The 24,859-nt window shown below is 42.7% G+C and overlaps 5 protein-coding genes across 8 annotated transcripts; 3 read left to right on the top strand and 2 right to left on the bottom strand.

Moving 5' to 3' along the window:
* Window positions 1-1,993: 1,993 nt before the first annotated feature.
* On the top strand, window positions 1,994-5,213 carry gla (galactosidase, alpha). The gene is made up of 7 exons (XM_083686564.1): window positions 1,994-2,278; window positions 2,594-2,768; window positions 3,173-3,347; window positions 3,476-3,567; window positions 3,763-3,924; window positions 4,236-4,433; window positions 4,640-5,213. The coding sequence occupies exons 1-7, from the start codon at window positions 2,073-2,075 to the stop codon at window positions 4,976-4,978; spliced, it is 1,347 nt and encodes a 448-aa protein (XP_083542690.1). The 5' UTR covers window positions 1,994-2,072; the 3' UTR covers window positions 4,979-5,213.
* Window positions 5,214-5,604: 391 nt separating this feature from the next.
* rpl36a (ribosomal protein L36A) lies at window positions 5,605-7,586 on the bottom strand. Its single transcript, XM_083686565.1, has 5 exons — window positions 7,536-7,586; window positions 6,689-6,794; window positions 6,496-6,563; window positions 6,260-6,382; window positions 5,605-5,685 (listed from the first exon to the last, which is right to left on the bottom strand). The coding sequence occupies exons 1-5, from the start codon at window positions 7,536-7,538 to the stop codon at window positions 5,665-5,667; spliced, it is 321 nt and encodes a 106-aa protein (XP_083542691.1). The 5' UTR covers window positions 7,539-7,586; the 3' UTR covers window positions 5,605-5,664.
* A 679-nt stretch (window positions 7,587-8,265) lies between these two features.
* btk (Bruton agammaglobulinemia tyrosine kinase) lies at window positions 8,266-18,628 on the top strand. Of its 3 annotated transcripts, none has more exons than XM_083685547.1 (19): window positions 8,266-8,383; window positions 11,395-11,446; window positions 11,900-12,063; window positions 12,385-12,489; window positions 13,146-13,227; window positions 13,452-13,580; window positions 13,751-13,812; window positions 13,934-14,121; window positions 14,468-14,530; window positions 14,818-14,872; window positions 15,125-15,201; window positions 15,534-15,661; window positions 15,766-15,840; window positions 16,602-16,773; window positions 16,862-17,081; window positions 17,211-17,275; window positions 17,396-17,514; window positions 17,601-17,758; window positions 17,909-18,628. In XM_083685547.1, the coding sequence occupies exons 3-19, from the start codon at window positions 11,923-11,925 to the stop codon at window positions 17,978-17,980; spliced, it is 1,911 nt and encodes a 636-aa protein (XP_083541673.1). In that variant the 5' UTR covers window positions 8,266-8,383; window positions 11,395-11,446; window positions 11,900-11,922; the 3' UTR covers window positions 17,981-18,628. The 3 variants fall into 3 exon arrangements, with proteins under 3 accessions (XP_083541673.1, XP_083541674.1, XP_083541675.1); XM_083685548.1 differs by lacking the exon at window positions 8,266-8,383 and adding an exon at window positions 9,959-10,045; XM_083685549.1 differs by lacking the exon at window positions 8,266-8,383 and adding an exon at window positions 10,393-10,477.
* Window positions 18,629-18,974: 346 nt separating this feature from the next.
* On the top strand, window positions 18,975-20,321 carry timm8a (translocase of inner mitochondrial membrane 8 homolog A (yeast)). Its single transcript, XM_083685879.1, has 2 exons — window positions 18,975-19,183; window positions 19,586-20,321. The coding sequence occupies exons 1-2, from the start codon at window positions 19,073-19,075 to the stop codon at window positions 19,745-19,747; spliced, it is 273 nt and encodes a 90-aa protein (XP_083542005.1). The 5' UTR covers window positions 18,975-19,072; the 3' UTR covers window positions 19,748-20,321.
* Window positions 20,322-20,444: 123 nt separating this feature from the next.
* On the bottom strand, window positions 20,445-24,631 carry LOC310816025 (magnesium transporter NIPA2). 2 transcript variants are annotated; one of them, XM_083686031.1, is made up of 6 exons: window positions 24,284-24,629; window positions 23,669-23,810; window positions 23,442-23,498; window positions 22,960-23,050; window positions 22,383-22,543; window positions 20,445-22,128 (listed from the first exon to the last, which is right to left on the bottom strand). In XM_083686031.1, exons 2-6 carry the CDS (start codon window positions 23,808-23,810, stop codon window positions 21,470-21,472), a joined length of 1,110 nt encoding a protein of 369 aa, XP_083542157.1. In that variant the 5' UTR covers window positions 24,284-24,629; the 3' UTR covers window positions 20,445-21,469. The 2 variants fall into 2 exon arrangements, with proteins under 2 accessions (XP_083542157.1, XP_083542156.1); XM_083686030.1 differs by lacking the exon at window positions 22,960-23,050 and having other exon boundaries at window positions 24,284-24,631.
* Window positions 24,632-24,859: the final 228 nt, after the last annotated feature.

The following is a 24,859-nucleotide window of genomic DNA, read 5'->3' as shown; positions in this document are numbered from 1 at the left end:
TGGTCATGAAAAGTGCGTCCCACAAGAAATGCACTTGCTGCTCTATGCAACCTGTGAGAAGTGACTGCGGGGCTTCACAGCGCCTCGCTCTCAACACTGTGTAAGTGGACAGACCTATATGTAAAAACATGTTTTTTTTCAGGAGAGTGCCTGCTACAGACATGCATCATAGTCTGGCAAGACCCTCTGCCCTCATGAATAATTGCCGATACTCACAAATAAAAACATTTGTGACACAATTTAAATAACTTCCCACTTACTTGCACTTCGTTGTCCACTTTCACAAATTTATGTGACAAAATATGAAACCTGTCTGTGCACACCTGCAGTGGCTACGTTGCTACTTTCCGGGGTGGACACCAGGTACCAGTTGGATTTCAAGCCACTCAATCATCCAGGAAGGTAACCAGGAAGAGGAAGGGTCAGGACCTCTAGGCTGTCCACACAAAGACACACACACACACATCCTATGGCACAGTGAAACCCTGGACTACTTGTGGGTGACAGTATACACATGATCATTACACACAGGTATGGGACATGACTGGTGGTGGCCAACATGAGCACAATCAACACTTATGTAACACAAATGTCCAACAGACACATGAATGGTTGGATACATAATGGGCCCCATTTAATAAACACACCCTACACATGACAAAAGAATCTGAATTTAATAATGGTGGAGTCCTTGCCATATCACATTGGGTTAAAGAGGTCATTCATACTCTAAAGCTGAAATGTCTTGTGGGTGGGTTTGTGGCGGTTTGCCCCATCAGGTGAAGATGAATAGCAACAATAATGCAACAGCAAACCCCTGTGGAGCAGCATATTCCTTCTTTTTTTTTCATTCTGTCCCTATTGACTTCATCATAACAAAGTTAGTTACATAAGTCAGCAGTGACAATCTCTTCAATTATGTGACAGGACAGGAGAATGGAAGGTGATGGATCGAGATAGCAGCTCTTGGGGGTAGGAAGGAGCAGCCAAACAACGACCTGGGCTGCCCATCTGTCACGAATCCCAACCAGTGTCAGGATAGCTAGGCCCCACTCTCATAGTTATCCCACAAACAAAAAATTGAAGAATCTATCACTGGCTGTGAACAAGATCCTTTTTACAGTGCGGAAACTAGATTTGTAACCAAGTAAATCGATTGGTTCATCCATCAGGAGGGGCGAGTAAAATTGAAATCTGACATTTAGAGCCTCAAAGCCGTTGCTCCAGCTTTGATATGAACTACAGGAAGTGACAAATTGTTTGTATCAGGCCTGTCCCTGGGTGAAGCCTCTGATAATGTTTAAGGTTGCAACACACACCCTTGACATTTGCAGAAAGGTCAGATACTGTGTTCATTATGCTCCCTTTCTAGACCCAGACAGCACAGGGATGGGGATTATTGTGATAATCTGGGTTTATGCCAGCTCATGAATTCTACCTCACTTGTTTACAGAGCTCTCTCTGGTGGTGCTTTTCGTGATTCAAGCCTCAGGAAAAGATTAGGAGAGGCAATGTGCTCTATCCAATGGGTGTCTTTGGGTGGCACTTCTATAAAAATCAACAGGTGTTTATAAGAAACAACATGGCAAAAATGTTAATGTAATTACACAATAATAACCGATGTAATAAATTCATTTTGGATTAACAGATTGTGTTAAAATATTTGAAGCAAGTTGCAGAGAGTGCCGATACACCTAGGACTAATTACCTGGTAAATACAAGGTAGGCTACTTGTGGAGGCAGTTGGCTAATATAAATCGCAAAATGAAAATGAAATGTGTGTTTGCTTGATATGCCATTTGTTGCTGGTGTTTTTCTGTTTGTTTATGTGTTAATGAACACACTCTTGCGAAAGCAAACACGCGCACATCAAGTGACAGGAGTGCTGTTCCTGTTCGTTGTCGTGCAGATAGCACGCGATTGGCTAGCGGCGCCGGCGCATCTTCATTTGATTGGTCCTTAAAATCAAACATCCGAAAGGGCTGATCTCAGTTAACATGAGGAAATAGACGTGTTTGCGTTTAATTCTCACCCGAATCTAGTTAATCAACCTTTCCCAGTCCTTGTCTGAAATGTTAAATAGATTGTATGCTTATATCTGTCAAATCATATGTAGAATGGGTACAGTTGTTCTGGTCATATTTACACTCGGCGCTTTTATCTGTCCAATTCAATCGTTGGACAATGGTCTCGCGCTGAAACCCACAATGGGCTGGTTGCATTGGGAGAGATTCATGTGTAATGTCGACTGTGATTCGGACCCCCATAATTGCATCAGGTAAGATATGTGGCTGCTGCATTGCTATATGATGAGCCTAATACATTCCCCAGTTTACCATACCGTTTACCATACTAAAGTCCAGTAGGTAACTAGGCATACAAAAGGGCTGCAGATTGCTTAAGTGTCGGTCTACAATCAATTATCTGTGTATGATTTTGTCATCTCAATAACAAACTGGGACAATGCATTAGCAAACGGCCCAGCAAGCAATAAGATGCCAAATTAATACACCTTAAAGCAATATGTCGGTTCCTCACATTATCACTTGTGGCATTGGGTCCTCACTTCTTGTCTCTCTGACTGCACTGGCAGTGAGCGTCTCTACATGCAGATGGCAGATGTGATGGTGAAGGAGGGCTGGAAGGAGGCTGGCTATGAGTACGTCTGCATCGACGACTGCTGGCCTTCCCACCAGCGGGATTCCCAAGGACGCCTGCAGGCAGACTCCAAGCGGTTCCCTGGGGGTATCAAGAAACTGGCAGACTATGTGAGTGTGTAGGCTTACCCTAACAGCTGGTGTGACAACTTCATGAATGACATAGGCTACTGATGTAATGTCAGCTCTAGATGGAGCCACTGACCTAAAACCCATCAAGCTTCTTTCATTCTCTGTCACTTTCACAAAGTCTCACAAAGGTATGACCTTCCTCAAGTTATACCAGAAGGGATATCTCTTGTATAAGGGAATAGTCAATGTATAAAGGGGATCTAGAGAGTGAATACCACACTACTGAGGAAAGCTGCCGTAAAGAACTGTGATAGTACCATATCACCATCTACTGGTTTTGATGCGCTACTGCAACTCAAAACTCACATTTCTGGTCTGACAAACAGAAACAACTGTATTACCTTTTCTTTTCTAAGGTAATTATTATTTGTGTGTTTCCTCAGGTCCATTCTAAGGGTCTGAAGCTGGGGATCTATGCAGATGTGGGCACAAGTACGTGTGCAGGCTACCCTGGGAGCCTGGGCTACTATGAGACTGATGCTCAGACTTTCGCAGACTGGGGTGTGGACCTGCTCAAATTTGATGGGTGCAACATGAAGTGGACATTAGCGGGTGAAGGTGAGACTGGAGGATATCAATGAAATGGCTATGAACTAGTTATTGTAAGAGTCATTCTACCCATTGTGTAAGACTGTATCCCCTGTGACGACTGAAATTCTCTGATAATTCCGTTTGCAATAATCTAGGCTATATGAACATGTCGAGAGCCCTGAACAAGACCGGGAGAAGTATCCTGTACTCCTGCGAGTGGCCACTGTATGAGTGGCCATTCCATACTGTAAGTGAGAGGCAGGTGGTTTAGGCCTTTATTCATCTGGTTCCTTAATTCACTTCATTAGCTCATGAAATAAACACACAAGACACATTTAACTATAGTCAGTGTAACATAATTCGGTATGCATTCAGCCTAGTTACATGAGGTGAAAGAGCTACCATAGACCAGCTGTAACGTATAGCAATTGTGTTATTCCAGCCCAACTACACGGCCATACGGGAGACATGTAACCAGTGGCGTAACTTTGCGGATGTGTACGACTCCTGGAGCAGTGTGAAGACCATCCTAGACTGGACTGCTGCTCATCAGGATGTAACTGTCCCAGCAGCTGGGCCAGGGGGCTGGAACGACCCTGATATGGTACTGGAACACTCACCACTTACTGGTGGAACAGAAGGTTACTCATAGGCTAGTCCTGAGGGAACCAACCAATGCTACAGTCTTCTTACTGTATGTATGAGTCTGCTACCCAATGAGGACTGAAAAGTGATTCCTGACATGATCATTTGGTTCAAAACAGACCTCCAAATAAGCCCTATGAATTCTTCAGTTGTTGACCACCATGCATAGTGAGCCTGAGGTGGCCTGAGTATGAGTAAGCATTTCAATAAAGTCCCTCTGTCCTCAATAGTTGTATGTCTTACATGACATTGACTTTGCTCTTCCTCCAGCTGGTGATAGGGAACTTTGGGTTGAGTCACGCCCAACAGGAGTCCCAGATGGCATTGTGGGCCATCATGGCCGCCCCTCTGCTAATGTCCAACGACCTGAGGGACATCTGTCCACGGTCCAAAGCGTTGCTGCAGAACAGACGAGTCATCGCCATCAACCAGGACCCGCTGGGCAAGCAGGGCTATCGCACCGTCAAGGTAGGCCAGCTTGGCTGTCATTAATAGAATACATCGAATTCTGAAGTAAGTCGTAAGAGAACTGTCCGTAGAATAACTTATAGGGCCGCCCACATCACAAATGGGAAAACCAAAAGATGTATCAAGTTGTCAAATTAAGTGCGCATAAAGGTACGTGAATGTAAGTTACACTGTCAAACCTAAGCGATTCGTGCTTTGATCCATAGGGGGTCAGTTTTGAGGTGTGGGAGAGGCCCTTGTCTGAGGGCAGGCTGGCTCTTGCAGTGTTGAACAGGCAGGAGATCGGTGGTCCTCGCAGCTTCCCCCTCTCGCTGGCTACTCTGCCGAGCTGGAAGATCTGCACCCCCCAGTGCAACGTCACCCAGACCCTGCCCAGCTACCAGGAGATGGGGGTCCAGACCCTCCTCAGCAAACTGATGGTGATGGTCAACCCCTCAGGGACAGCCTTGTTGACAGTCACTCCCCTCAAAGGAGACTACAAGACCCAACATGCTATGCAATGGCAGGACATGTCCAATACTAAGATGCACAACTCAGTTCTGTAGTGTGTGGATCCTTGCATAATATACAGGGGATAAGTGCACTTTAAATTTGCAGGTTCATCACAACACAGCCACATTTGCTGGAATTATAATTCAACAATTCTGCAGGTGTGTTGATTTTAATCTTTAAAGAACAAATCATTGTTTTTGTCAAATTCACTGGATAGAGAATTATGTTTCATTGTACTGACATGTCTTAGCGTTTACACTATATTTTGAATAAAATCAAATGGCATAATTTACTTAATTTCTTCAGCTCCACAATGCGCAACAATTACCCTTTCATTATTAAAGTTGATATGAATTCAATTCACTACCACACGTTAAGACACATGTACAGTAAATGTATAGTCTGGATGGCTCATGTTAACAGCAAATCTGTTATGTCACCTTTTGGTTCTTCACTAGAAGGATTCATTTGAAACAGAACTTCAATCAGTTCTCATCTCCCCTTCTGATACAGGACTAGTTCAGACGTAGGAGAGCAAGTGAGGGGACTCCTTGCCAATATAATGACAGTCAATTATCAGGGAAAAGAACAAGCAATACTAACATGGCTTTGAATATTCACTGGGACTTTCATTCAGACTCCATTCATTACATATGGTAAAGGAGACACAAGATAAAGGTACATTTCAACAAATTTATTGAGAATAGCGAAAGCTGCGCCCAGTAGATCGTGCCACCGCTTAGAACTGGATGACCTGGCCCTGAAAGAAGAAGTAAAACCAGGTTAAAATGTTGTTCATGAAAACGTAAACAGAAGCAAACCAGTACCATCATTTTCATTCCAGTTTGTAAACTAAATGTGTTCGCAAAATAGTGACACCTGAAGTCCTCAATGAGGCTGTTTGAAGCATTAAAATCACTCAAATCCCCACTGAACAAAATCACAATCGTAGAATTCAGTTACTGAGCTGCATATTATAAAACAGTGAGGGCCTTCAGACTGCAATCATCGACAAGACACTTGATTCAGTCATGGTCCACTATGGTAGTCCATCTAGTTATTAGAACCAGGAATTACAACGAGCAAAGATGCTGTCCTGTATGAGCTGAGGTTCACCAAAGATAAGATGTCCACATGAAAAAAAAGCTGCATTTTACCATTAAGGGAATTCCTAGCAAGATGGCTGCAACCACCATCAGTAATACTACAGCTTCAGACTTCTATACGATCAAATAGCTTTGAAAGGTTGCAAATAAACTGCCCTTTCCCATGCCTAGTTGACATGTGGTCATTAAGGTTCTCCAGGTGCATACTGACAGCTTTGGCTCTCTTACCTTTCTCTTCTTGTCTCCTCCCAACTCAAAGTGCTTGCACCTCTTGATGGGCACCATCCTCTTCTGCCTGCAGTTGGGCTCGACACACTCAAGCCTCAAGACAATCTTCTTTGTGGTCTTAGCCTGAGAAATAAGCAAATACATTGTTACTACGTAATCCAGGACACACATTGTACTCAACACTGACAAACGTAATGTTTAATAAAATAATGTGAACGCACAAATTACAGGCTTACCTTTTTGCGGAAAATGGGCTTGGTCTGTCCACCATAACCAGACTGCTTTCTGTCATATCGCCTCTTACCTGACAAACAGAACAGAAAAGTTTACTCATGGCACAAAGGCAGTTAATTTGTATTAAACATGTTCATACTGCAACCTGATCAACATTGTATCAGTCCAACACACAGACATGCGGAGTTGACTCACCCTGGGCATAGAGGGAATCACGTCCCTTCTTGTACTGGGTAACTTTGTGAGGCTGGTGCTTTTTGCACTTCTTGCAGTAGGTCCTGCGGGTCTTAGGTACGTTGACCTATGACAAGACATTTGAGTGTTAGCGTAAGCAATACATGCCTAGTACAGTGCATTAACTACGACATGTAGACATAAGCATAACCAACTGTTGTCGCGAAAAACTAGGGGGAAAGGAGGATGCTAAAATAACAACAAAGCGGCATAGTCATTGTAGCTTGCTTGCATAGCACCAACGCTAGATCTACCCATCTGTTCCTAATTCGAGTTTAGAAGCTGGTAACTAGATAACATCTTATCCTGCGAGTTATTCTAGCCTGACAACTTCCGATCTCATTGAAAGAGCTGGACGCATCATGGCGTGCCAGAGCCACTGCTGACGGCTAACATTAGTTAGCTCATTAGCCTTGCTGACTAGCAAGCAAAACAGCTAGCCAGCCCACTAATTTATCTTTTAGGCATGCATACAATCTGCAACAACCACTGAATGTGAATCATTAGAAAGCAAACAATACTGGGCAATACCAAACAGACACTAGGAAAGTAATCGTATGAAGAAATGTGGCAAAGTATTTAATGGGACAGCACAGCCATTCGTGCGTATTGCTCCTCATAGACCTTCCCTTGAGTTGTTTTCAGACAATTATATTGGGATTTCAAAATACAACATCACTAATAATGGGCTTTAAATATCACTTAACGCTGCATTTACACATACGATGTTTTTAATCATACCAGTGATACGTATATTTGAGTGATTACAGTTGATTTTAGAAAATGTATTCGTGGTTGAATTTCTCACCATGGCTGCAATCAGAGCCGACGCAGAGGAAAGAGGAAGTTTAGCGGCGGAAGCACTCTCCAATAAAGGCGCTTTTGCCCTAGCGGTGTATAACTGCTGCTTCCGGTATGTAAGACTGCCACCTTGCGGCCTGGAGTCTACGATGATAAATAAATGCAACGAGATGGCCAACTCTTTATCATAACAAAGATATTTTAATTATAATTACAAAACTGATCATACTGCATACATCCGATGTGCCCCTGAAATAGTAGTGCAATTGTTAATAAGGTTAATAAGTTAATTAATTAATAATTGTTTTTTTTTATCAGAGACATGGGCAGGTTATATTCCTCAATTTAACAGCATCATTTTATTCAGGCCCTCTGAAAATGTTCAGGCCTAACCTTTAATTTGCAGGTCCATATAAATTAAGCTTTTTGATATTTCAGTTTAATTATTGACTGCCTGGAAGCAGACACCTTTTTGCTCTGGCCATTATCATTGGTGCTAAACTGACTCCACCACCTCACAGAATTCAGCATTTTGGATAAAAACTGAAACTATGTACTCAATTCATGAGTACTGATACTGGTATGTTAATGTTTATCCCGCATTTACTGAACACCAAAACTGCCCTGAGAGAGCTGATATGAAAATTAGCAGGAAGCAAAAGGGGAACTGAGTGAAGTGAATTCCTCTCTGGGTGGGGTTTAGTCTCCTACAGCTACGCTCTGAGTACATGGAACTACATACAGCCAAAGCAGAGGTACATACAGCCAAAGCAGAGGTCCATGCCATTGCCTCAATACTCAACTTCACAGTCTACAGTCACTCCCTTGAAGGCCTTTCTGAGAGAGAGTGTCCAGGTAAGTGATGGAGTCTTTGCCACTTGGGTGTTCTTCAGCAGCAGATGGGGTCACTCTCAGGGAAAGATAGATACTCCGTATATAATTTCATGCAGGCCTTATTTATTATAGCCATTCATATTGGAAGATCCAAGGGTTAAAAATTCTGTTGTATCAAGGTTCAACAAGGAAAAGGAAATGGAGATAATGACAGGCTACTACTCTCGTTTTTGATGGATGTTGGGATATTGGTACTTTGCCATTGATTTTTCTCAAGCTTGATTTTTCGGGACTTTCGCTCTTGTATGCAAAGCAGCAGCTGTGTGTTCATTCAAATTGCTTGTTCATGCAAATGTTATCTGTAATAGTTGGGGATAGAAAAACAAACATCAGTCTTGTTCATCTCTGAGCACATCTAGATGTCAACTGTCCAGGCTTGTCTTGGACTAACTGTATATTAAATCTTATGTTCCAGACAGTGGAGGGTTTGGAAGGGGCTAAATGTTACACTGAATTGCAGAAATTGCATAGATGTTGCAGGTCTAAGCCTCTGAAAGTAAACATTTAGCCAATATGTGTGTGTTTGTGTGTGTGTGTGTGTGCGTGTGCATGCGTGCATGTGTGCGTGTGCATGCATGTGTGTGTGTGTGTGTGTGTGTGTGTGCGTGCATGCGTGTGTGTGTGTGTGTGTGTGTGTGTGTGTGTGCGTGCGTGCGTGTGTGTGTGTGTGTGTGTGTGTGTGTGTGTGTACACATCATAAGCACACAGCACACTCACGCACATACACTTATCTGTCAGGAAACGTCCAGAAAGAAAAAAATTAGAGGTTCCTGTTATCAACAAACCACCAATTTCTTTGGACAGTGTCAAAATAAGAGAAATTGCACTGAAGTAAGAAAGTGTATCATATTCACTGGACTGTAGCGATTATCAACTTGTCATTCCTCCATCCTTCCTATTGTTTAATGGACACTATAGAGGCATATTTAGTGTTATTGATAGATGCTGTGTCTCTGCATTTTACTATGAATTTATGTCCAACAAGAAAGCACATTACTCCTCACTATGGCTGTCTCAGTAACTGTATTGCTGCTGACAGGTACTGCAGTAAATCATTTGCTTTGTTGACGTCAAATATCCTCTACTATGTATATTGTACTGTATCAAAACAAACAGATACTTTGGTGGTATGTTGGATCATACAGTAAAATAGTCATCTGTGTCATGAGAAGAAGAGCTGCACATTTTTATGTGTAACAGTGACTAGTTAAACCACTATAATGCCACTGATCCTGTTCAAATATCCTCTAATAGATATACATATATATACATATATAGTACTGTATCAAAACAAATAAGTCAAACAGTAAAGGGGTAGTAGACTAGTTATCAGTTTTACATATTGTTTTACATCTATGTCGTGAGAAGAACAGGGACACCTCTTGATATGCAACAGTGACAAGTCAAACCGCTATAGTTCCACTGATCCTGTTGAACAGAGCCTCTTCTCCCTTTGCATTGTAGTGCAACACTGATGCAACTTCCCTATAAATTTTTACTGTGTCAGCCGAAGTGACTCTGTGAAAAACCCTGAGCTCTTCAGTCAGCCCTGATGAACAAGATTGTTGAAATACAAGATAATTCGATTGATAGGATTGATAGCAGCCTCAAAGAAGAAAACTGGTACTAATTGTTCTACTTTGCATCAAAGTTAAATTGAATCCAACTTGCATGAGTATAAATAACATATCTTTCTTTGGAGAGGTAATTAAATGTTGTGGTGTGGAATTTGAGAAACATCTGTAGCATTACACTAAATTAGAATACAATTGACTGTACATAGCAAGCGTTGTGGCTAACATGTGACATCTGTACTGAAAATATAGAGAAACTGCTTCAAATAATAGTTAGCGGAGTGTGACAGAGGTGGTGTAGAAGGCGCATGTGAAAGCAGGAAGTGATCGGGAGGTGTTTAAAATAGGCTTAGCTTAACCTTTACAGTACTGTCGATACAGTAGAGACAGACAGACAGATAGACAGACAGAAAGACAGACAGACAGACAGACAGACAGACACAGGGAGCAATAACCCATAATATAAGGGACCAGGACATGGGTGAGTTTGGGCTGGTGGCAAACAGCTCTGTCTTATCATTCCAGTAACAAAGTAATGAAGTAATCTTTGAGCTTGATTATTGGCAATTATTAATGATTCATTATTATTATTGGCAATAGTCTATTCTATGGGGGAATTATACAGATGTAGACACAATACTTGGTAGCATCTTCTGATTAAGGCTTAATCTCTCAGTTTACTCAATCGCTTTAATGACAATGATGGCTCTGTGGTCTCTTCTTGGTGCATTATCACATTTCCATTCTTTATGTTCAACATTATTCGATGATAATGCTCAGTCTATCTCTGGCCTGTGGGATCATCTAAGACACCATACCAGTAACCACAAAGGAACCATTAATTTATTAACGATTAATTCGTTAATTTATCCCTAAATAATTAACAAATGCTGCTATCTCTCCCTGTGAAACTCTCAGCTTCCGTCTAACACTGGAATCAATAGAAGCCTTGTTCTACGTGGGAGGTGATACTGTAGACGCTGTAGTTGACAAGCTCTGCAGAGTGCAATGGTCCTCTGAGGGTTAGATATAGACGGTAATGTGTGTGTGTGGTTTGATTATCCTCCATAACTCATACCAGTTGCACAAAGTACAGGATAGTGTGTACTTTGTCTCCATGTGTCATGTTCCCTGAACAGAATGTTGTCAGAAGATCATCTGCAATAACAACGATTAGGGGAAACGATTAGCCCGTCAATATGTAGCGAACAAAAGTGGGCAAATGGTGTGGAGCACAGAGTAGCAGGAAGATGGGGCGAAAGGAAACAGATGTGCCGAAGGAGGAAACACTGGCAACAAAGGGTGTCATTGACATGGAAAGGAGGGCTCATGCAAACCAGGGGTTAATCATCACCACTGATACCTGATCTAGATCTATCTGTTTCTATCTGTCCTCAGATCTACAATCCCCCTCGCTGTAGAGGCACAGCTCAGAGCTCATGACGAGAGAGTAAGTATGCTGTTTAAGAGTTGGTTGCCCTTAGGCGCAGAGCTAGGATCAGCTTGCTATCCCAAAATCCTGTTGGTGTTTTCAAAAAAACAAACTAGAGAATGCAAAGCTGAGCTTGGGTTAGTGTCTCGGGCTGGGCTGCAACCACTTCAACTTGCAGTGCACGGCACTGTGTGTTACTGTAAACAACTTTTCACAGCTTCACAGCTCTGAGACCTGTGAAATAACCCACACTGGGTGGATGTGAGGCCCTATTTCAGGCCTACTTCAGGCAACTTATTTTTTGCATGATTTTGTGTTCTTTTGCATCTCCACATTGAGAATGAGAGGAACTACTGCAGCTCTACAACACCAAAATATGACCACACGGAAAATGAAAACTGAACAAATCTTTTGCATATGAATCAAATTCCATATCTTACAGTTGCTCTTTAATGCATGCCTTTTCTGCAGGCAGGAACTCATCTGATCAGACCATGTCAGACAATATCCTGGAGGAGATATTTATAAAGCGCTCGCAGCAGAAGAAAAAGACCTCCCCCTTGAACTTCAAGGAGAGGTTGTTCGTACTTACACAAGACAAGATATCCTATTACGACTATGATCTTGACAAAGGGGTATGTTACCATATATATATATATATATATATATATATATATATATATATGTGTGTGTGTGTGTGTGTGCGTTTGTGTTGCACTAATGTTATATCAAATGTTATATCAAACTATTATACTCACCAGTAAGAGTAAATATAATAGTAAGAGTCAAGTCAAAGTCAGCAGTTAAGTTCTAACAAATAAAAACATTTTCCAGTCCTATACTGTACTGACCTAGCACTTTCCTAGTATTGTTATTTGTTGGTGACATTGGTAACATGGCTCCATTTGTTCTCTTGGTCTCCTACTCACTGGTTTGTTTCCCTCTTGTCCACCCAGAAAAGGAAAGGTTTGAAGGGCACAGTGGATATTGATAAGATCAAGTGTGTGGAGATGGTGCAGCCTGAGCTGACTGCCCCTGCAGAGCGCCAGTATCCATTCCAGGTGAGGGTGAGCCAGTGTACCTGATCCCAGGTCAGTTACTGTAGCTCAGAATTTCCTGCAGCAGCAGCAGCAGCACAGTCACTGATCTCAGACCTGTTGATGTGTATCTGTTGGTTATCATTTCTCCTTTTGTCCCGTGGGACAAAAACGTATTGTTACTCCCACTGAGTGGCATCAACATTGTCATACTGTACTGAAACCTCTATTTAATGAAGCATAAGTAATGTGCTTCCTCTCATGCTTTCACTGCATTCTCTAGTCTACACTAAGCACACATGGTAGAGGATTCCTGAGAGAACTTGCACGTTGAGACAACAGAAATTACATTAAGTGAGAACATTTTTCACCCAGCCGACAAGATAAATGGTTAACAACACACAGAAAGTCAATATAAAGAATAGAAACCAAATCTGGTGAGAGAAGGGACACTAAGGCTTTCGATTATAGCGCAGGTGTTTCTGCAGCAGACATGGTGACTAAGCAGCCAATGGCATACCAGCACGGCATGCAACAGGCACAGGAACTACCGAATATGTTGAGACCTGGAATTATTGACGTAAAAAAAGACACCTCTTCACTGTTGCACCAAAGTCAATGGCCTGCCCCGATTTAAGACATGGCTGTATCTGTTCCCCTCCAACTTGTTTTTACCACAGATAATCTATGATGAAGGACCACTCTACATCTTCGCCAAGAATGACGATGTTCGAAGGACGTGGCTACATAGACTTAAACAAGGTCAGTATGCAGAATCATACACCACGTGCACTGACGGTAAAGAACAACGACTCAAAGTGCAAGACAAAGAGGAGGCACAGGCAATGCCAGACATGTGAGATACCATAAACATTTCCCAGTGCCTATAATCTACCCGTCCCACAGTGGAAGATCTAGGTGGCTATGCAAATGCCAGTGTTGATCCAATGTAAATGTCTTCCCACATCCTGTGCCCATGTTTCAAGTGGTGCGCTTCAACAAGGACCTGATGCAGAAGTTCCACCCCTGCTTCTGGGTGGATGGCATGTGGCTTTGCTGCAAACAGGAAGTCAAACAGGCAGTGGGCTGCAGGGTGCTGGAGACCAAGAATGGAGGTCAGTGGTGGAGGGCAACCTCTTCGAAAGCTGTCTGTAAAAGACAGCCACCTTGAAAGCTGTCTGTAAAAGACAGCCAGTTAACCACTGAGAGATATGCAACCAATTTAAGTAAAAGTGTCCTTTCCCTCTCCTAAAAAGTGTCCTTTCCCTCTCCTTTTCCTTGATAGGGTTTTCAACACAGGGGTCTCGGAGAAAATCCAGGAAACCTCTTCCACCTACCCCAGAAGAGGTCTGTCTTCAATAGCCTGTCCTCAAATTATACACAGAGGTCAATTAGCCTCTTTGATTAATATGGGAAGGACATATAATCCATTGTAATGCATTGGGCTCCTGTTGTCTTCTATCCTCAGGAAAAACCTGCAAGACCTTTACCTCCGCAGCCTCCCCAGCTGGCTGGCCCCTCCGTGGGCATGGCGGTAATCGCTGAGTACGAGTACACACCTGTGACGGCCCAGGATCTGGAACTGAGGAGGGACGAGGAGTACGTCATCCTGGAGATGTCTGACTCCAACTGGTGGAGGGCCAGAGACAAATATGGGTGAGAGGCAAGAGTGTGTGTTTGTGTGTGTGTGTGTGTGTGTGTGTGTGTGTGTGTGTGTGTGTGGGAATAGAGATGAGAACGGATGAAGTCATCAGTAGATGTGGGTCAAGGGGCATCAACAACTTACAGGAACTGTTGTCTCCAACATGTTTGCATATTATATGTTTGACATGACATTTGAACATAAAGTAGCAAATAACAATATTCATCCTAACCCAAAAAAGTCTCATACTTTTGCATTTACAACAAACATCCTACTTTGTGCGTGTGTGTGTGTGTGTGTGTGTGTGTGTGTGTGTCTCTGTGTGTGTGTGTGTGTGTGTGTATGGGTGGTCCTTTGCAGGAACGAAGGATATATTCCCAGTAATTACGTAGTGGAGGCTGGAAATGAACTGGAGCGGTTTGAGTAAGTATGGCATTATCACACCACCTGTCTGTCATACACTGACAATGTGCATTAGAAATTATATGTTTACAGCTAGTCCTCTCAGTCCTCTAATCCCTCTAATCCTTCTGACCCTGGGAATCAAAGAGAGAGGCACTAAGTCACCACACCACCCAACTCATTACATCACTGAACCATTGATTAAATTACAGAAGAACCCACTCTTGCGTGACCTCCTATAATACCCATTGGTATGAAGTCCTAGAGTAATGGTCAAATCATGCACATGTCACCTTGTCTTTTCCCAGCTGGTACTGTAAGAACATGAACCGCAGCCAGGCAGAGAATCTACTGAGGACAGAGGTAAATGAACCAATTACAAAGCTGTGACATACAGGATGAGATGGATGGAGAATGTAGACTACTCTTGCTTACGACTGGTTTTCCATATGATAACATGTATGAAATAGCTTATCTTATCAAAAATATAGAATTTTGCAGTTTGATGTCAATGCTGCTGGGGGACAATGCATAGTTACTCCCTAGTTTGAATAATCTTCTGTAATCTGGAGTTTGTGACTAAAAATATGTCGTTTTTGTCCCGTTTTTTTTCAGAACAAAGATGGTGGTTTCTTAGTACGAGACTCAAGCAAAGCCGGGAAGTACACAGTCTCTGTGTTCACGAAAGGAGGGTGAGTTCATTTTGGACAAACAGTGCAGGTCTAACTGTACTATCCACAGACTCAACCGATGAGTGGGCAGTCACACCAAAAGAAGAACTCAGCAGTACATATTGAAAGCGGAAACAGTCGCCTGCACAGGAAGAGAGATGTAAATGTTCAACATGCAAAACCAGGATTAATCTTTCTTTACATTACCTTTCAAAGCCTTAATGTCAGTCAACTATATATTGGGTTATACTAAACAACTTGTTACTCTCTGGTCCATGATCCATGAAAACAAAATCATCTGTTAAATCCATATCCTTGTAATGAGCAGTTTATGTTCACTGTTCCCCGATTAGGGAAACTGCGGGTTGCTGCAGACACTACAACATCTGTACAACCCAACAAGGACAGTTCTACCTGGCAGAGAAGCACAACTTCAGCAGCATCCTAGACCTCATCAACTATCACCAACTTAATGCAGCAGGTACACCACCTGTCCTCTCGGTGTGTCCCTTTATATGTCTCTGCACAACAGTACAGGTTTGTCAAATGTTGACCCCACGTGTTATTATGCCTGTTCCACACCAGGTATGGTCAGCAGGCTGAAGTACATTGTGTCAAACCGAAAACAAATTGCCCCATCCACAGCAGGGCTTGGTTATGGTGAGTATGGGTCTAATATCCACAAGAGTATTCTTGGAAACACAGAATCTCTGACTCCGAGACTATATCAAGAGCAAAGTGCATGGCTAGCAAAAAAAAAAGTGTACTTTTGAAGGGGGAGACATAAATTCTGCCCCTCTTCTTGTGATCCCTTCCCCCGATGGGCCAAATGACTGTGATCTCTCTCTGTGATCTTACAAGTGTTGATGCTGAGGTGTCATATGAACAGAATTGATAGGGTGAGGTCTTGTTGGTTCTCCTTGCTCTGCTCTTAGTTAAAATACCATGGCTGGAAGTCAGGTATGAGGACAGGATGTTGAGGTAAAGTTTTTTTCTCTTTGTCTTGCGCTGTGGCCTCAGCTGTTGATCTAGAGACCTCTGTGAAGAGGTCTCTAGAGTTGTGGTTAGGGTTAGTATAGTTAGTATTGGGGTCTGACCATTGCTTGCAAGTAGTAACCATTGCTTGCAAGTAGCTTCCTCACTCTCCTTCTCTCTTTCTTTCATTCTTTGCACATTGAGTTAATTAAATTACCTGGAGTCAGATGATTGATATTGAGATATGCTTTGCTATTAACAATGCATAACCAAATTTCCTTGCCAACCCCTCATATTGTAACTGCCAACCTATCAAGGCACTATACTGTAACTAGTACAACTTGAGATGATGATAACCTTAGCCTTTGCCTGGATATCCCCATTAGATATCCTCATTATAAATGGATAATAAGATAATAACATCCATTTGCTGTTGAATCCTCCAGGGGTTTGGGAGATTGACCCTCGCCACCTGACCTTCATCAGGGAGCTGGGGAACGGGCAGTTTGGAGTGGTGAAATATGGGAAGTGGCAGGGCCAGCATGACGTGGCCATCAAGATGATTAAAGAGGGCTCAATGTCAGAAGATGATTTCATCGCGGAGGCCAAAGTCATGATGTAAGCACTCAGTGAGTCACTGTGTCATGTGATACCGTGCATACAAGACGTGCCGCTGTTAAGTCTGTTCACTTTTTGGTTGAACCAGGAATCTCCGCCATGAGAATTTGGTCCAGCTGTACGGCGTCTGCACCAAACAAAGGCCCATTTACATAGTCACCGAGTTCCTCTCTAATGGCTGCCTGCTTAGTTACCTCCGTGAAGGTCTGAAGCAGCACCCCTCCCCCATCCAGTTCCTGGAGATGTGTAAGGATGTGACCGAGGGCATGGCCTACCTGGAGTCTCATCAGTACCTCCACAGAGACCTGGTAGGGGACACACTACTACAATAGTAATACTGTACTCTACTCTACTGTACTGTAAGCCTACTGTATCATGCTGTACTATACCAGCCAGTCCTATTGTCGGACTGCAATTACATTACCTCTTGTCCTCAGGCTGCCAGAAACTGTTTGGTAGACACCAATGGAACCATTAAAGTGACTGACTTTGGACTGTCCAGGTAGAGTTTGTTCCTGATGTCACAATAGACAAAGCACATCAACATGCGTACAAAAAACAACAGTGATCCATTGCTTTCTACTCTGTCTAATTCAAAGAACCCCTCTCTCCTTCATTTCAGGTATGTCTTGGATGACGAGTACACAAGCTCTGCAGGCTCTAAGTTCCCGGTCCGTTGGTCACCACCCGAAGTCCTCCTCTACTGTAGATTCAGCAGCAAATCAGACATCTGGTCTTATGGTCAGTCACGTCTAGATTACTTCTGTTTTTCATCCTCAGTTCTCATCTGTTCACATGCACTGACAATATTCCCCGGTCCTCAACAGGATGCCTAATGTGGGAGGTATACACCTTGGGAAGGCTACCCTATGAACGGTTAAACAACACAGAAATAGTAGACAAGGTGTCCCGGGGCCTGCGCCTCTATCGTCCCCAGCTGGCCAATGACAAGGTCTACGCCATCATGACGTCTTGCTGGCTTGAGGTAGGCGTACACACTGGTGGCAGATCTGATGGAAAGGCTGATAGCAAATGCAAATACACTGAATATTTTTGAATGTCAAATATGCCATCATATTATACAGTTGGTGAATCACATTCACGTTGCGTCTCTATTGTTGTATCGTACTCGTAGAAGGCGGACGAGCGGCCCACCTTCCAGGAGCTGGCGGTGACAGTTCAGGACCTGCTCTATGAGCTCCAGTAGATTTTGTCACACCGTTTGCTGAGACTAAGATCACAGATTAATCTTCCCTCTGCCGGACAGACCCACTTCCTCATGCTGGGAGAAAACCCCAAGACCTATTTCCCTCTGGGCTGCATCCATTATGGGCCATCATCCATTATGAGGCCTGGAGAAGTAGATACAACCAGGTTAGGCTATCTACACTTGCAGAGCTATGTTACAGAGCTATGTAGGGTTGAATATGGGAATACTCTCAAGAACCCCAGTAATGTGAATACTTCTATGTGTAAAATACTGTATCATCTGAGCAATGAAGGAATATTTATATGTTATCTTTGTGTTAACTTTTACTTGCCACTCAAGATTTTGATGATCGAGGAAGTGCTAGATATAAAATGTATTTTGAATACACATTGGGTTATTGTAGAATTATTATTATTATTATTATTATGACTATGACTATGACTATTGTTGTTATTATAACCATTATACATATTAGATTATGTTATTTTAAAACTACATCCAATAAAGTATGTTTCTTTCTCTGGCATTTTATTTAGATTAGAGTAATATTCCTCATGTGTGTTTGTCTATCCACTGAAACTGTACATAGAAATACCTTTTGATTGAATATGTGTGTGGTTTTATTAAATTATTGAGGAAAAAGTACCTTTCAGTGTGCACATTTCATGTTTCTGTTTCTCTGGGATTTCATTTGGATTAATGTAATATTCCTCATGTCTGTCTGTCCATCCACTGAAATCTAAAAAGAAATACATTTTATTCATTGAAAATGTGTGTGAATTATTCAGGACAAGCTCAGCGTTGAGCTTCAGCGCTAGAAAGAAAGTCTCATCCGGGTGCAGAAGACAAGTTGAGAAGCTTGAACACTAAATATCTTTGTCCACGTCATTCGTGAAGCACATCCCCGCATCCAATTGAAATGAGTGGTACTACATGCGGACTTTCTGATTGGTCCGACCATTTTCCGTTTCCCGTGGTGCTTTTAGCCTATCCATACACGTGAAGGTCAGGAACTGCATTATCAATACTTGACAATTGTCAAATTGTACCTGTAATTTATCCAATTTACTTTGCGATTTGGGTTAAAACATGGAGAACCAAGGAGCCGCAGCTGATCCTCAGCTTCAGCAATTCATCGAAGTTGAATCCCAAAAACAAAGGTTTCAGCAGCTGGTTCATCAGATGACAGAAGTCTGTTGGGTAAGACAAGCTTCAGAAATATCGAAATTGCCCTTTTTAAAAAAAAAAAACACACAAAAATCATCTGACGATCGAGCGCCTGAAAAGCATGCAGATATACACAATTAATGACACAGCGGACATGACAATCTTCCGTGAGAACACTTGGTTGTACAGTGCATTACAAGTATGTTATTTGTGGCCTAAATGGCCGTAGAACAGTTGTGTGATGCTCTTCACGTTGGTGCATGCAGCAATGAAAAAGTATTTACCAGTTACATCATGTGTAGTGTATATACTACGAGTGACGTACACTTGCAGCAGGTTACATACCTGAAACATTGTACGTTTTGATGACAGCATAGCCACTCCATGTCCATGCATGAATTAGTAGTACTGAATGTCTCTCTGTCTTCCCAACAGGAGAAGTGCATGGACAAACCTGGGCCAAAGCTGGACTCCAGAACAGAGATCTGCTTTGTGAACTGCGTGGAGCGCTTCATTGACACTAGCCAGTTCATCCTCAACAGACTGGAGCAGACCCAGAGGAGTAAGGGGTCCTTCTCTGAGTCCATGTCCGAATAGCAAAGCCTATACTACTGAAAGGACTGATAATACAGATGCAGACAGCCACAGATTCAAACTGTGGCATATTATGGCAACGCCAGCTTTCTGTATGGTGCAATAAGAACTGTCTAACAACTTGGGGAAAGAAACATGAAGTATGACTGTGTGTTGGTGATAAAGTGCCTCAGGATTGATCCTTGTATTATGTCACCAAGTCTAATATGGGACCTAGTGGGACATACACAGAGATAACGCATGTAAAAGTGAAATTCTGGTCGGTAGCGACTAACTTCATGTTGATTTTTTTTGAAATTGTGTCACACATAGAATGCAAGCCCCTCATGGGTCATATCCTAGAAGCCTGTGATAAGACATACATTTGTCTGCTATGATAAAATCTTCCCTGGCTGGTGAAGTGCATGTGCAGGCTCTGAGGCAGGAGCCAGACATCTGGGTCATCAACTCTTTCAACCACCTTCTTGGAAAGCCAACTGGACATTACTGCATTACCACATCAACAGTGTGTCTTGTTTGAAAAAGCCTGGCTAAAATAATTGTTCAGTTGTACATATGCAATAAAAGAAAGACCCATTGCCTGCTCACTGTCATGCATAAACTTGAAATGCTAACAGTTGATTACACTGAAGACGTTGGTATTGTGCGATTGAGTGAGGGTCCAAGAGTTCTATCAAAGAATTAAGAGTTTTAAAACAAACAGGTTCAAGATAGTTTATTCACATAATTATTTAATAATCACAGTGTGTTATAAATTGCTGATTATGTGAGAGTAATTTACAGCTTGAACATATTAGGAATGCATTCATAAGGGGTGCCCCAGTTAATACTGATGTTCACATCCATCATCAACATACAAGCATGACATTGAGGTATTACAGTAACTTGCCACCTGATTTCATTCAACCTACATAAGTCAGTCACTTCTGGAGACGTACACAGAAGATTGAACCACATGAAGTAGGACACGTCTTAAGGCCTTTTTTAAAGTACATTTACATGACAATTCTACATAAATATTGTATATAATACAGTAAGTCAGTGGGAAAACAGTAGAAAGCACTAGTTCGTTCATTTAAAAAACAATTCAATCTAAAGACTGAAAATGTATACATTCACTTTGTTCACACCGTCCTCCAATAGAAAGACTGTGTATGTTTTATACATACATAATTAAATAAATGGCACTACATTTCTTGCAGGAACACATTAACATTCCATAGTTCCAATATACTATATACTACTAATTTCGACTACAAGGCAGACAGTTTATTATAACTTACTACATTAAATGTTGTAATTCTAATGCCTTTTACCATAGTCAAATGTTTTTGGTATATGGACCATGAAGAGGTTCTTTGTCTTTGGTCCTCTGTGGCTCAGTTGGTAGAGCATGGCGCTAACAACGCTTGTTGTGGGTTGTGGGTTTGATTCCTGCTGGGACCATATATACTGAAATGTATGCACTCACTGCAATGTAAGTCGCTTTGGATAAAAGCGTCAGCTAAATGGCATATATATATATGGTCCCCCCCCAAAAAATTCTATGTGGTCACTGTTGAGTGCATGAAAGTTAAAGCAAGGCAAAATCTTTTCAGTGCTGATTGCAGTGTAAGTCAATCTGTCAACACAACATATCATGCACTTGTCTGAGGAAAACTAAACTAACGAGACACATTCTAAATCTTGGCCGAGGGAAATGCTTTTGGTTGGCCTCTGTATATATTAAGTGGCAACAAAGCTATTATTCCTTCTCACAGAACTCTCTGGTGGGTAACCCCCCTTGGAACTCTGCTCTCTAGCCACTTTGACCTCCCCTTCCGCCTGGCTCTCCTGGCTGGGCAGGGCCACGTAGGGCTGGTGGCCCCAGGGAGACCCCTGAGGGCCTTTCCTCAGGTGCTGTGGTAGGGAGTCCCAGGTGAAGGTGATGTCCTTGAATGCGTGTAGGAGGAAGATACCCAGGACGATGGTGAGGAAGCCGCTGACGGTCCCCACTGTGCCGTCCGTGGTCATACTCAACCACTCCTTGAAGAGGATGGCGGAGCAGGCCATAACGGAGGTGGTGAAGAACACATAGTAGATGGGCGTGACAATTGAGGTGTTGTAGATGTCCAGGGCTTTGTTCAGGTAGCTGATCTGGATGCTGACGCAGATCACCAGGCAGACCAGCAGAGACCAGAACAGGGGCTCCTTCAGAGCAGCTGTGCCGGCGAACAGCTCTTTGATGCCAATGCCCAGGCCTTTCACACACGACACCGACAGGGAGCCAATCACAGAACAGATCATGATGTAGACCAGCACGTTCTTCTGGCCGTAGCGCGGGGCGATGGCGAAGATGAGGATCAGGCTGCTCACCACGATGCACACAGCGAACGCAATGAATCCTGGGATACATCATAGAATGTTAAGATGAACTTCATTCTGCTGATGCAGCAACAATCTACAGGATAGGCTATTCTTACATTTGTCCATTAACAAGCTGGATCAGTGGCTTTTTAACCTCTGATCTCTGGACAAGCATAGGTACTGTAAATGGTTCTAATGTAAATTCAAGCAAGGACTCAATAAGGCCTGAAGGAGACTGACATACATTCTTCTCAAAGAATGTCCCATTACTTGCACACAGCACTGTATGTACCTGGGTCTTTGAGCTTCTCAGCCATGGCACTAAGAGAGACCACCTCCTCCTCCAGGGGGGCATGGATGACCATCACAGTGGAGCCCAGGATGCAGAGCAGGCAGCCGATCTTCCCATGCACATTCAACCGCTCCTTCAGGAAATAGGAGGCAAGCACAGCACTGGAGGAGGAAGGTAAAACAAACACTATTAGAGTGAGCTTGTATTGTGGGGGTTATCATCATTTCTATCATCATGGGTTTGCAAGGGACATGTTGAGACTTCTTCACCCCCTGTACAAGTTCTCTCCTGTTAATATATATATATATATAAAAAAAAAAAAAAGGCTTCTGCCATTACGACTGCCAATGGCCCCTGGTGTGAGCATTGATTACTTTGTCTTATGATGACTGTTGGATAGATGATTCACTTACTTAAACAAATGTATTTGCTGGAAGTCGCTTTGGATAAAGGCGTCTGCTAAATGCCACAAAATGTAAATGTTCTGCACAATATTGCCAATTTATGAGGCCTAGGTAGGAAAATGTGTTACGACCGACAACACAACAATACAGAAACTAAGTCGGCAGGCATTTACCTCACTAGCACACTCATTGCTCCCAGCGGCGTCACCAGTGTGGCAGGGGCAAACGCGTACGCGGCAAAGTTAGCTGCCTCCCCTGCTCCCACTGGAACACAGACGCCAACATTAGTTTGCAATGATATATGGGAAAACAGCCCTACGGTGTATATATAGGGGGTGGTGAGTTTTAATAATCATTCTCATTCTGCCTACATGATGTGCAAATGTGCTCTTTGGAGGAATGTTTCATTTTCATAGGACTAAGTGTGGGTGCTGCATCATCTCAAAGGACTACCAGCAAAAATACCAAGCCCACAACAACCTCCCTTTCTCTTTGAAGACAAAGACCACAATGTTGTCGAGGAAGGACAGGAAGCATTGTACTACTACAGGGTTACAGAATACGTACAGTACTGTGCATTTCACCATGGGTGATTATCAGGTCAAATGAAACAATTGTAAACAGGTAATAATGGTAATAAACATTCAGCACTTACTTGATATTAGTCCTGCCCACCACATCCATTCCTTGAGGTAAGCATACCCCCCTTGTCCTTTGAAATAAAAATGAAATGCAAATTATGTTGCAAGCTTCGGCCATGGAGGTGCCATACAAATCATACCAAATTAAAGAAAGTACGTTTTACTGTGGTCTATATAGAGTTGGATTTGCTATGACCACCACAATGATGTTAGCAAATGCATGAAGTGATCAATTGCTTACCTGCTCGCATGGACCCCTTGCTGGCCAACCGCAGCAGACCCTTCTTCTTCAGGATGAAACTCCCTCCGATGAAGATGCTCGAGCTCATAGCCAGAGAAAGGCCAATGTAGAAATCCGTGCGGTTCACAACTCCGAAATCCATCTGAAAATCAGCATCAGTTTTAGAATCTGAAGAAATCAGTGACATATAAATAATGTCACATTGTCTCAAAACCCCATTCTCCCTTCCTTCTACAAAAATGTAACTTTTTTTTCTCTGAATCACGTGATGATGGGTGTGCTTCACATTGCTCACTGATACGGTTTTAGAGGTTGGTAGTTGGATGTTTCCAATACAGGACCGTTATAGTTGAAAGTACCATAATACAGAGATGACTGACTGATAATGGCGTAACTGTATTATACCGAGAAAACAGCTATCAAAGTGTTTGGCTGGCTGGCTGGCAACGCATGGGAAAAGTCTAAAAAATGTTTGCGCAACAGATGCGCAAGACAATTTCGTTTCCTTGTTCATGTTAAAGCTACGTTAACATGAATATAGTACTGTACAACGAGTACTGTACTTACGAATACAATAAGCTCTGGCTAGACACAAGAGCATACATTTCAGCTCACCTTCCTTGCTTTTTCTGCCCATATAATCTGGTGAAGTCAGGAGACGATTGCTTCAAGTGATACGCGTAAACTCATAGAGCTAGCTTCCGACTCTTCATACTTCGTACTCGTTGCAACACATGAACGAGTCAAATGTGTCGACCATCATAAGTGGTGAAAATGGATCAACTTCAGATATGTATTTCTTGAAGGACGATTAAAGTTTGATGTTTTTTTTGACAGCTGGGGGTGGTGGTGCGTTCTAGTCCCCTCGGAAACTAGGCGATCCCCAGTTGGTGACGTTCAAGTGCTTCTAATTAGAATAACTCTTCAACCAATGATTGCAGCTAGCAAGCTCACGTCAAGGTCACCTAATGTTGGTGCTCCTTATTGCATTCAAGAGACATCTGGGGAACTAGTTTCTCAACCATGTTAAAACTGTACAGAAATTATGAAAACTGTTGATAATTATTAACCGTCTACTGTCAAAATCGGTGTTTTGCCAGGCATTTCTGGACAGGGAGGACACGTCACAACTCCTAAACTGGGGTAGCATCATCTACCCGGAGTTCCCCACTCCGATTTGGAGGCTCGACT

The sequence above is a fragment of the Argentina silus genome (assembly GCF_951799395.1).
Source record: "Argentina silus genome assembly, chromosome: 15".
Taxonomy (NCBI): Eukaryota; Metazoa; Chordata; class Actinopteri; order Argentiniformes; family Argentinidae; genus Argentina; species Argentina silus.
This window is presented reverse-complemented; position numbering and strand designations above follow the sequence as displayed.